Source organism: Pyxicephalus adspersus, chromosome 1 (assembly GCF_032062135.1).
Source record: "Pyxicephalus adspersus chromosome 1, UCB_Pads_2.0, whole genome shotgun sequence".
Taxonomy (NCBI): Eukaryota; Metazoa; Chordata; class Amphibia; order Anura; family Pyxicephalidae; genus Pyxicephalus; species Pyxicephalus adspersus.
The window spans coordinates 68,193,770-68,206,884 of NC_092858.1; the positions used below are offsets into that span (position 1 = coordinate 68,193,770).

The window sequence follows — 13,115 nt, forward strand, 5'->3', positions numbered from 1 at the left end:
GAACTTTGTGATACTATGCACATTTATACGCATCAAAAATGTAAACTAATATTTAGATTATTTATATATAAAACAGACAGCTTTTGCTCTCTTTCATTATCTTCAGAGGACAAATTCCCCAAGTTGATACTGGTCACTAGTTTGATAGATTTACACATACATTATTGCTGTTTAGCAATGATAGATGGCAATAGAGAGTTAAAATATCTCCTATGTATTACATCTAAGGACTAAGTACTGTTTAACCAATGCAAAACAAATGATGTAGTAAAAAAAATATAGATAGAAAAACCAGACTGACTTTATAAATGGTGCAAATTGCCAAAATAATGATACATTCTATAGATTGCCTAAATGAAAAAATAGTGGTATCTGAGACAAAAATATCAAATACATTGAATTTATGGAGATGTAGGCCCTGCAACATGAACTTGAACATCTGAACTCCACAGAGCCAGGAGAAACTTAGAATGACCTTAAGATCTCCATTGGCCATTTTTCATCACTGCACACATACAAATATCCAATGTTTAGGTCTCAGCTTTATCATTGTAAAGCTAATCAAGTTTTCTTTTTTTTATGTGAAGCTTGACACAACTAGAGCGAACTCATCTCAGGCCCAGGAGAGCCACAACCTGCTCCCATAGATTTATTTCGGAAGGCAATTATGCTCAAATGCTGACAAAAGTTCTTGTGTGGGAATCAGAAGTATTAAAGACAGAATCAGAACACCAACCAGGCCAGCAATGGCAGCTTACACATTCTGTCAGTGAAAGGTCCACTTTAAGTGATTTGGGAAGCTAGACAGCTGACTCAACAAGATAAACTATTATATTTTACACTATACACTATTATATATATATACCTATTAAAAGGGTCAGTCAGTATCACCTGTCTGCAGTATGGAAAAGTGGGTAAATCATAAGACTGTAAAGAATATCAAACAATTTGGCAAGTATAAACCATGAACTATGTATGCATCAGCTTGCAGAGACTTGTTTTAAGATAAAAATAGAGTATTTAGGAAAAAAATTACCTTTAACTTATTAGCAAATAAGTTTCACCACTGTGGTCTCAAAATCATTCAAAAGATTTCATTAACTATATGAACTTAGTGTGCATAAGCCATTATCACCCAACAAAATTACTGCAGTTATAAAACTTCTGACAGTGCTGGTAAGAGTAGAGGTTGTACTGCGGATTTGCTTCATTAGTATCTCCTTGAAGCCATTATTTGTTCACATTTTATTCACATAAAAATGAAACACAACAGAGGCTTTAGTGAAAAAAAGGTGCCTTGTTTATTTAAATTACAACGCAAAGTTGTATGACTTGCTCATCAAATCCTGTTTTATTTCACAAGATTTTACCAAGAGCATGTAAAATGAATATTTAAAAAAATGCACTGTGCTACAGAATTGGGGGAATGGGAAAAAGCGCTGAGCAACCCAATATGAGCATTCACAGAGCTCTTGGCTGCAATTAGCATTTTGTTCATGAATACAAAACAGTTCTTTAAAAGGAAATTGCATTCATAGCTTGAGCTGCTATTTATGTCTTTCATTTGTCTTTCCTTAGAAATTTAATACTTGAAAAATATGGTCACTGTGGAAAGAAACAAAATTAGGGCCATGGTATGGATATGTATGAGGGGTGTTTTTTGGGACATTTGAAAAATAAATAATTTACAATGAGATGGTAATTTGTACCCGTGCTATTCCTTAATTTGTTATGCTGACATTCTTTTACAGAATAGGTTTGTCCATGCTAAAAACTTTATTCCTGAAGAAGAAACCAAATCTGAAAGTGTGAGAGATGTCATGGGGCTAAAAATGATATAGGAGCTCAAAGACCCTGGGGTCTGCAATAAAAAAAAAAATAAATAAAAAGCCAAGGACAGACTTGTCCCTTCATAAAATGATTGGCAGATATTGCAGAAGTAACACTCCTATTATGACTGTAGAATTTCAGTTTGCTTTTTTATTTATCAGGTGGAAAATGTGAATTGGACCAAGGATCAGAACTTCTTCTCCCGATGGTTGGGCTCCATATACTCCACGGATCATATGCCTGTCCGGTAATGCTGTCAGGGCTGTGAGAGGCAGCAGCTGAAGGAGAGCCTGAAGCTGGGCATGTGCTTTCAGCTCCAATCAGATCAATACTTGGCAATGGGTTGGGAGGAGCAGTATATGGAAGAGAAGTGTTCGGGTTACTAGACCAAATGGAACTGCTGAACGGAGGGGACCACATAATACCAGAGCCAAGGATCGACTGTAAAAAACAAAAAAAAAACAAAAAACAAAAATGAAACACTGCATTTACCACAGTATTACACTAAAACTGCAAATACCTTAAAAAAAATAGGTCTAGTTTTATTGTGGACTGTTTAAAACAGGTTAAAAACACAATTATTTTTTTCATTACCTCTGAATGTAGTAATCTGGCTAACCAATGGCCAAATAGCAAGAAAACATTTCTCTCATTTTTTCTACAAAAAGCAAGGTTAAGACAGTATTCACCTCAGAGCCTGCTGCTGTGAGATTTGGGAAACAATTTCTCCTAATGTTTTGCAAGTTCCATGGCACTTAAATTCTGGCTGTGAGCAGAGGCGATATGGAAGAATACATTTTAGAGAAGGAATTTTATACTGATATTGGTATTTTTATAACCATGTATTTATTTTTGCTTTAGGGACCTGTGACCTTGTTCATTTTAAACACTGCATTTCTGTAAAAGTCTATGGGAATGTAAAATGTCAATGTAGGACCGTTTGGGAATGGCAATGTAATCAACACAAGCTCAAATCCAGTCAAAATAGCATGAAATATGTAATCTTTCAATTTTTGCATACTGTGAAAAATAAGCAGATATGCAAGGTAATTAGGTACAAGTTGGTATATATGTAACTCAAAAGATCCATAGGGTTAATGGATGCTTGACCACAGACACAGCTAAAAGGAAAGAGTCTGCATACGACTAAATACATCTCCTGAGAAGAAGCAGCACCTGCACATGACAGACTTCTCTTCATATAGCTCCTAAAACATTTAGGGGGTAATATGAAGAAAATGTGACACCAGCTGCCTGCATTACTCTGAGCGTTATACAGGATTTACAACGATTTGTAAAGTGTACATAAGCTGCCATCTGTTGCACTGAGCAACCTTGTGACTGAAACTGTAGAAGAGTTTCAGCACTCAAGTCTAACCCATCATGCATGTCAAGTGGCAAGACACAAGCAATATAATCCCCTGATGAACTATGAGATGACCTGTCTGCCAGAATTGATTTAATGAAGAAACTACTAAAGAACACTTCCTGCTCCTGTACTAACAGAAAGGTTGCCCTTTAGTTGTGTCCCTGACTTTACAAATACTCAATGTGTTGAATGAGCAATTACAATAAATCCATCAACTTGTACTACAAATATGACTGCATACCAAATTGTGTAATTGTGTATCTGCAGTGGGCTATGTCAGTAGTGCTCAATTGAAAACATTATTATTAAGCAGATATTTACAATTTTCTATGATTTTTAAGGTTTTAGTGTAAAAAATACATAAAGCAGAGCAAATAATATATAGGGCTGAAAAAAGAAAAATTGTGCTGCAATAACAACACATTAAGAAGTAAACAAATGTCCAAAGGCTTTTTAATTTTGCCAAGAAATTTAGAAGGGTACAAATTTGGACATTAGAAACTAAACCCATAACTGATTATTTGGCCACTTAGCAGCATATGTCAAGATCTAGCTACAATGACAAACGTCCTTTAAACTTACAGATGTCACATGAGTTGGAGAGCCAGTGCTGGTGGGCCATGTTGGCATAGAATCAGTGGCAGGATGATCCCAGATTGAAGATGTTGTCTCAAAATCTGTCCATTTCTTCTGGGGATCATGAGTGTATGTGCTCCGGGGTAAAGAGAATTTGCTGAAAACCTCTGTGATGAATGAATAAGATAAAGGACAGGCATTACATTTCCTGAAGTAGCTTAATAACACAATTAGAAGTGACTCAGGACTGTCAGGTACATGGATAAGGTTAAATATTTAAAACCATGTTACGTATACTCTGGTAGTTTTTTACCTTGCCAAATACATTTTAAAAAGTAATTAAAAAATACAGTTCTAATACATAATACTATGTATAGAGCAGGTTTTGAAATCTGAGGTTTAATACAACATATACAGAAGTCATTAGGACAGCTTTATTCACTTTTTGTGAGCTCCTTTGAGGGACAGTTAGTGACATGACTATGGACTTTGTAAAGTTCTGCATAATATGTTGGCGCTATATAAATACTGTGTATTAATATTCCGATAAATACAGAGGATTCAGCAAAAAGCTGCCAGTGTCAAACCAGCTAGTTGGCCAATTTTAAGGTAATTGTAATTAAAACTAATACTGTGTGATAACCAGAAGGCTGAGTCACATGCTGATTTCTTATAAATAGCAGGTGTGAAACATCTATGGCAATATTTCTATTACTAGTTAACAGCCATACACATTGAAGACAGCAGCTCTGGACAAACTTGTAAGAAGACCTCCTATCTAATGTATATTTATTACATATTCTGTAGTAGGGAAAGTACTCACCTCCTGTTAAATTGAAGGAATTGCTGGATCCAAATGCAGAAAAAGAATAATCTGGATTGTTGGGACTGGTAATTGGGCTCCACAAGCCAGAACTGCAAATAAAGCAGTAACATGATAATATAAAAACATACTTTTAAAGAAATCTAATTTAGCTATACAGTTATTCAAAGCAACCAATATACTGAAAGGAAACCTTTCAGAACATCACTGGAATCAAAAAATGCTTTCCTAAAACACACTGATAAAATGTGCTTTTTGTTACTGGCAGGAATGAATTGGATATATTTTATGTATGTTCTTCCATGACCACAAATGCCAACTGAAGTCACATATAGGAACTGACAAAAAGACATCTAATTTATTGCTGCTTTATGAATACATTTGCTAGTTAATAAATATTTTACTACATGTTTTGTCCCGTCCAAAAAATAGGTTTAACCTAAAATTTAAGTATTCGCTTTAATTCCTGGTGGTGGGAAAAAACAGCTCCAAATAACTCGAGACAAATTACTACACTGTGGGTGGTTCTTCAAGAGGCATTGTCCATCCTATAACACCTTTTTAACTTCTCTTTTGTACTAAAGAGATAAAAATGCTTACAGTGCATGACTTTTCTTACCTTTCAGAGTTATCACTATCAATGGATGCACTATGTGACACGCTAATGTTGTTAGGGACCTCACTTCTAGCAATAGAGGATTTGGATAATCCACTGCCACCTGGTTAGACAGTGAAAAACAACACGGTAAACAACAAAACTTGGTGCAATGGAGTAAGGGAAAGTATTCATGGTTGTGCAGTTATCTTGTGGTTTATTACCTGGGTTCTTATCATATCCAGCAGCAACAGCAGCAAATGTTGGATTGCCATTTCTCCCAGGTAAAGAAGCTGCTTTAGTAAGCTTGTGTTTGGTAACCGTAGAAGGGCTTCTCAAATCACTGCAAGTAAAGATCTTTTGTTACTGTTGGCACACCATGAAATGTTCTAAGACTGTGTTTGCCATTGGATTAAAATTTCATCATCCATCTCCATCCCACCTTTTACAGGGAAAAAGCATATAGCACATACGTGTATGGCGAGAAAAAAAAATACTGTTGTGCTATATTGTTTAAGCTTAAAACAAACTTTAGGAGTGTGTCACAAATAAATCTTTTATGAGTAATTTGCCAAGAAGAATGTTTGAAGAAGCCTAGAAATCAGATCAGACTTGCCCTATTACTGTATTGTGGAAAGGCCCGCAAAACATGACCCAAACAGAACTTTTTATAAAATGGAAAGTTGGTGTTTTCACCTATGTCCGGTCATCATACTTACTGGCTGCTTGTGCTGTTTACAATGCTGCTGTAGCTGCTTCTTAAGCCATAGCTCAAAGTTGGAGGAGGCGAGGGGGAGGTAGGAGCTGGTGAGGTCTGGCGTTGTTTTAAGAAGTCATCTGCATTGTGGGTTTGCACTGACAATTTGTAAAGGCTATCTGCTGCTGTAATCACAATACAGGAAGAGTGTTACAGTACACTATAAATCTCCATACCAGCAAATCTTATCAAAACATACAATAAAATTAAGAAAAATAAGCGTATCTAATTAGTTGTCTAAACTTGTAACAGTACTTAAAATAATAATTATGTGCAAGGATGTATTTATAATTACTATTATAGGTCTTTGGAGCACTTTTGGGTGTTTGTGTTTAAAATGGCAAATTAAATTTTAATGGGAGCATTTGGTGCATTTATTTGCATTTTTAAGTGTTTTTGGGCTTTAAAAATTTCCAAAACCACAAGAGGCATTTTCTTTACAATCCATCAAGAAAAAGTTTCAGCGTGGACTGACCCATTGAAATAAATGGGGATTTTAAATGGGTGTTTAAATGCCGGGGAAGCAGTTCATGGGGCCTTAGGACTATTGGTGACTCCTTACTACAAGACAAATTTTTACATTTCAGCAACGTCAGGCATGTTAACCTTAGATGAAACACAGAACACCAATAAAAAAGGCTTACAGAACTTTGGAAATTATTGTGATACCAACCGAAATTTAAAACAATTCATCCTTATTAAAAACACACAGGGCCAAGTCTACAGGGACTGTATTTTTAAATGTTTGTAAACACCCATACCACCTTTGAATGCATTTATGGGTGTTTATACAAGTGTTTAAAAACCTCAATTGCTTATAAAGTCCCACAAAGCATTTATGGGCGTTTTTAAGCATTTTAAAAGCCAAATATGAAAGTAATGTGTTAAAGTATTTATAAATGCTTAATATCGCCTGTAAACACTTCTATTTGTTTTCAACAGAAATGTTTAAAGCATTTACAGTCGGAACATTTGACACACAGCAAGCAGCATTCTCCAACGATCAAAAATGTGCTGCCCACAACTCCCTGTTGTGGATTGGCCCATTGGAAAGAATCGGAATTTCAAACATGGACATGGAGAGCTCCATTTAAATGCTGGGGAAGTATGGCACTTTGCACTGATTAACCAAGCAGGAGCTGTTATATATGACTTCTGATTGCAAGCCAACACCTAACTTGCCAAGCCAGAAGGTTCTGGTAGAGACATTTTGAAGACCCAGGTAAGATTGTCGAGTTTGGCTTTATGTAGTAACATTGCTTTCCCTTAACCTCCCTTGTGGTATTCCTGAGTGTGGCTCGGGGTGGATTTTCCATACCAAGAGAGGTAACCCCGAGCCACAGTCGGGGTGGAATTTCCAGGGAGATTAAAAGTCCTACCTTGTTCCCACATTCTAGCGGCATCCTCCAGCGATGTGAGCAGCATCCTCCAGTGATGCCCGGCATTTTGTTACCCTGGCAATTTGCAAGATTTGCAATTTGCAAGATATAGAAACTAGCACACATGATGCAAGGTTGCGTTTGAGGAAAGAGAATGTATGTATAGATTTTAAACTGGTAACCTGATTTTTAACTGGATACTGTCCCACAATTGGTATATAAATTCTAGCTATAAACAAAATCAAAGTAACATAATACAGTGCACAAACAGCATTAACACAGTAGCTTTTGTGTTTCTAATTCCCCCAGACCTTTGCATACAGTTACATTTAAAATAAATCTCTTCATAAGGGGGTTTATATCATGTGTCACATCCTTATATAGTATTTCAGTTATTTGTAATTTTACAAAATGCACACATATGAAAAATAAATTTTGATAGCTTGCCATATTAGGTAACAAAAAACATTTAGATCCATGCATAAAAAAAGTGAACACTCTAGCATGAGATTAGGGTAACCAGCTAGTGAAAACTACAAGGTCCAGCATTGTCTTACATGCCAATTGCAAGCAACGGTAATTAAAAAAAACCAAAAAAAAAAAAAAAACATGCTAATCAAATTTGCCCTCACTACATTTAATGTTAAAAATCCATTTTTATCGCATTATAAACTTTTTTGTTTTGAACTACCTAAAGTCTATAGAACTTTCAGGTCTAACAAGACATTATGTTGATTACATTTTGTCACTATACACAATATAAAAATACTGGTAGCAAAAGTTTCTTTCAAGAGAAACTAGTGAACACCGGTGACATAGGAAGTACACTATTTAATGAAAATCGTAGTCGGATAGTAACATACAAATACATTTATTACCATAAGCCAGGTTACTAAACCCCAAGTGTGAGGTCATTAGAATAATTTAACTAAGTAATGAAGGAGCATACTCACAGCTTCCAGATTTGTGAATTGGCACAGAATCCCACTCTGGAGGTGGGGAGTCTTTCTCTCCTTCTGAACTGCTGTTGCTGCCTAGTTCCTGACCAGTACGACTAGGATGAAGCTTCGGCAATACTGTTTGCCTGTTCTCTCCTAACTTACTGTTTGCACCTGCACAAAACATTAACAAGCCATGCTTAATAAGAAGCTGCCAATATATTGCCAGTGCAGATCTAGAAGCCAAATCCTTAGTGACAACTGCCAAGCACCAACACATACATAACACATTAATTCTTACCCCTTTGTTTCTGCAAATTTCTTGGCTTTGAGCTACTCCCTAAGGAATGCTGCACAGCAATTTTGGAGAAGTTTTTCAGCTGTTTGTTTTCTAAGGGTGTAGTATATGGCAACTCCAAAGAGCTAGAAGAAAATGAATATTTTAAACTTGCACTTGATATCTTAACTGCAAATAATTACAACTGTAATTTAAACTGCTCCATTATTGTCAACAATGCAGGTAACCAAGGGTAAACAATTTAATTGGAAATGTTTATTCAAATGATTACATGCAAAATTACCCAATAGTGAAGTCAATAAAAAGGCGGCACATCTGTGCTCCTACCTTGGTTTAACCTCTGTTAGATTCTCCTTTTTGCTTGGCATAGGGACTTTCCTGGCCTTTTGCTTAAGTTTATTAGTTTCATTTTCTAACTTTTCAGATACGACTTGTTTTCCCTTTAATTTTTCAGGCTCCTGTAAAAACCACACAAAGTTCTTTTACATTAAAGAATGTATTTCCCCTTCCTTTGTCAAAAGATAAAACTTCCTTATGTACAGATAAATTACAGTTCCAATAACTCTGTAAGATCACCATACACCAATTACAGCTATTCTTAAATAACGGGATGTTTTCTACAACCTTTTGAATGATACCAAGGGTCCCACAAAATCACAGGATGCATTTAATTGCAACTATATAGGGCAACTGGACTGGCAATTGGACCAGCATTTATGTTGTAGGACTAGTAAATATTAATCAAATTCATTTTTATATTGTCTATTTTTTATCTATGGTGACATGTAAATTCCTTATTATGGTGGCCATTACCAATATGTTGAGGTATAGGCATTTTGTCATGTACATGAAGTGACGCCTATGTACTTCAGAAAAATGAAAAGCAACAATGGCATGATCAAGCTAATTATATTTTCACCTGAAAAGACCCCAGCTTTACAAACCTAGGAAAGGCAAATATTATCCCAAATGAAACAATGGAAACATCTTGTATAGTGGACACTTTAAAAGCCCACACAAATATACAAAAAAAAAAGTACATTTATTTACTAAATATTTTCCTGCTTGGTTCTGTTTATCGATTCTGCAGAGAGTACTTGGACCCATACCTCTTTGATAAGTGGCTCAGAATCAGGATTGGAAGTTTCTGTAGTGGTTGACGAGCTGTCATCATCCGCAAGAGAGTCTTTAAGTTCATCCTCATGTGATTTTCCTTTTACTCTCCTTTCTTTCTCTTCGTGTTTTTTCTGAATTTTACCTTTGTGCTGAAGTGGTTTCCCTTTCCCTACTGAGTAAAAAAAAAGAAAAAAAGAAAACATAAGCCGACTTTCAGTAAATTTTAATGCTAAAACACCTTAATACCACAAAGTATTCAAGTATGAATATAATACATGTAAAATGTTTTATTTACAATTGTTAAATGTTTGGGGGGTGCACTGAATTTGCTCACACACACAACGAAAACAGACATATTATGGCAACAATAAACAGAAAGGATTCAAAAGTCTTTCACCTCTAACTGCAATGCAATTACAATTTTTATTTGAATGATACATTTAATAAATGAGACCCAAAATGACCTCACTAGTTTCTAATACATAAACTAGACAGCAGGATAATGTCCCAGCAATCAAAATAGATGCCTTCCTATCTATGAGTAACAGGAATACTTTTCTGATGTTTATAGATGGACTGACTGGTTTGCCAAACTGGCACATAAGCTTTCACTACCCAGAGCTGTCAGAGGTTGGGCCACTAGAATTTAAACTGTACAGCAGGTCAGCAGGTATTTTCCGATATTATAGAATACAATAAGGAGTCAGAGGTATGCCATATTCATGTTTTTTATATCCTAACACAGGTAACATAAAAGAGCAAGACAGCACCGTGACACGTTTTGTACTAACAATAGTTAGTCATGGGGCCAAACAAGAATCTCAGATTAAGGAGACTGAATAGTAAGAATTATCTAACAACAAAAAAAGGGACCAACTCATTCCATCAACTAAATGCCAGCTTAGAAAAACATAGCTTCCACTCTGCAACTACCAAAACATTTGCCCATTTCTCTGCTAAACACACTAAAATCAAAATACCCAAAGCAACTTTTAACTTTTTTACCCTGGAGAAACCTTTGGGGAAAAAATCCTGATTTCTCAATTTAGTGTTGTAAATTTGTTGAGTTTAAATATATCAACAAATAAAATGAAAATATTTGTCAATGATGCTATCCACAACACACCTTAGTATCATACAAATGCATTAGGGGGCTTGGTCAGGACATGGCCACCACAATGTCATAATTCCCCCATTTTTCAAAACCAATGACCCAGGACATATTGAGGCATATGTTTCCTCTTTAATAATTTTTCCTTTATTTCACTTCAGTTTAATGCCCTTTTCCCCTCCTTTTTAAAAAGGTGAAACATTGGGGAATATGCACACTTTAAAATGTCTTTGTAGTCAGGCAATAGGAAAATAAAGCTGCATGCCTGCAGTGACATATCTTACATTTGCCTATGTGCTTAGGTCAGCTTTCAAAAGCCCTCAAGCCTTCAAATGGATAAACACAGTATTATAAACTGAAGGGCAGACTAAATTCCATTTTCAGGAAGTACATAATATGGATTATTTAGATAGCATGTGGACCTATTTATTAATTCCTGACTAAACATAGAGAAAAAAAAAAAAAAAACAAATCAAAGTAGCTCCCTTACCTTTTGCATTTTTTGTTGCTGGAGATGGGGGCTGTTCTGTAAACACATCTAAAGAAGCGGGTTCAGCACTATCGAAGTCTTTATCCATTACTTCCATAAGATTGGTTATATCAGAGTCATCTGAACTGTGCCTTGCATTACTGCTGCCAGTTCCAAAGTATTCCGGGTGAGAAGGGTTACTGGTTCCTGTTCGGGACGTTTCTGCTGGCTGCTCTGTTTGTGTATTAGGCACTGCTGGTGGTTGTGTTGGCTGCTCTTGTAGAGCAGGTCCTTGTGGTTGAACAAGGTTCTGATTTATTTTTGCTCCTCGAGAACGCTTGGTTAAAGATGAACTGTGGGAAGCATTACTAGAGTCTGTGGCAAGGGATGTTCTGCTATTTAGCAATGAAGCAGGAACTTGTCCAGGCACTCTGTTTGCTACACTGGAGCCGTTTTTTGTCCTTGATGTTTCCACATCATGAGCATTTTTGTGCAGTATCGTTGCATTACTCTGTTTGTGGTTACCCGTTGCAGGTCTTGCCATGGCACTCCCACTATACAATCCTCTGTTAGAAGTATGATTTGTATCTGGCCCTATTGTGTTAAAGCTAAAGGGAGGGAAAAAAAGTTACAGAAACACCACTATTTATATTTCACCTGTAGATATTTAGACAATAAAATATGAATGGCCAAAAAAAAATACAATGTAATAACCTCAGCAATGTTTAAACACAAAGCTGTTTATGTACGATGTTCCTTTTAAACATAATTGGTTTCCGTCAAAGTAAACATTTCCACTAAGGTAATTCCTATTTAATTTACTGCTTTAAAATAGCTTACTTTGTTTCTGAGGAAATGCCAACTATCCTCCGGAGGTCAAATGGCCTGCCCAAATGAAAAGGAGGATTTGAAGCTTCGAAAGAAAGCCGCCTTCTGAATGGTTCCCATATCCCTTGAGCTTCCAGGTAAGCAGTTCCTATTACCAGTAGAAAAAGCAAGCTGGGAAAGACCAGAACAGAACAAGGGTAAAAATAAACACAATACAAATAAACCTAGTTAATAGCAAAGGGCATCATTATACTATTGCAACTTACAAATGGCTTTGTTATTAAACTGACCCACACAGCTATCTACACTTACAGCCAGACGGCGGATTGCATCATAGTGAATCCTGCCCGAGCCCAGCAGCCACTAGGCCTATAAGCAAGCCAAGAAGTCTCCAATCGGAGCCAGATTTGTCAGTTTAGCTTTTTTCTGGTTTTGTCCAGTTCGGACACAGATGGTGACTGTTACTCTCACTCATACCTCTACTTCTGCTATCGTAACATAGGATTGTTGTCGGGCAGCATAATTTACAGGCCCCGATACAGATTTGACTTGGAGGCCATGATTACTGGAGATTTCTCTAAATGTCTTATTTCTTGTGGTTGTTTTTTCTGGGGTATCGTTTTCTGTGTCTTTTGACGGCATTGGAGTCGCCTTTGTTTTAGTGGGAGAGAATGGGCTCACTATACACTTTTGTTTCTATATTCTCTGATAAGCACTGCTCCTTCTGACTATATAATCCCTCTCACACAGGCCTAGGAATTACACTTGTCTCACCACAATGAAAACTAATTCTGCCCCCTTAGTCCTAAGTGCTCCATCAATAACAGGTCCCAGGAACTTGGGTACAAAATTTTGTCCAGTTGGAGCTATAAAATTAAATTAGGGATTACAAATACCTCATTATTCCCGAGATGACCACGTAAAGAGCCAATTCCCAATTAGGTCGTGGAAGTGCTTCTGCACAGGTAGCTAGCATATGATATGGAAGGGATGCATTTAATACAAATACAAATTCAGATCCTCCTG

At 36.4% G+C, this 13,115-nt stretch overlaps 1 protein-coding gene and 1 long non-coding RNA gene across 2 annotated transcripts in view; one reads left to right on the plus strand and one right to left on the minus strand.

Annotated features, from left to right (window-relative positions):
* Positions 1–1,277: 1,277 nt before the first annotated feature.
* Positions 1,278–13,115, minus strand: part of TMEM131 (transmembrane protein 131) — a gene marked incomplete in the record, with an annotated part of 89,414 nt that continues 77,576 nt past the window's right edge. The window contains 13 exon segments of the mRNA XM_072412979.1: positions 1,278–2,271; positions 3,782–3,942; positions 4,599–4,690; positions 5,218–5,317; positions 5,418–5,536; positions 5,913–6,075; positions 8,283–8,441; positions 8,569–8,690; positions 8,893–9,023; positions 9,675–9,853; positions 11,283–11,869; positions 12,102–12,260; positions 12,986–13,115. Coding sequence (XP_072269080.1) covers positions 1,981–2,271; positions 3,782–3,942; positions 4,599–4,690; positions 5,218–5,317; positions 5,418–5,536; positions 5,913–6,075; positions 8,283–8,441; positions 8,569–8,690; positions 8,893–9,023; positions 9,675–9,853; positions 11,283–11,869; positions 12,102–12,260; positions 12,986–13,115 — 2,393 coding nt within the window.
* LOC140331729 (uncharacterized) overlaps positions 6,907–13,115 on the plus strand; it is a 20,919-nt gene continuing 14,710 nt past the window's right edge. The window contains exon 1 of the long non-coding RNA XR_011920966.1: positions 6,907–7,172. This is a non-coding gene — a long non-coding RNA (uncharacterized lncRNA). The remainder of the gene's footprint in view (positions 7,173–13,115) is intronic.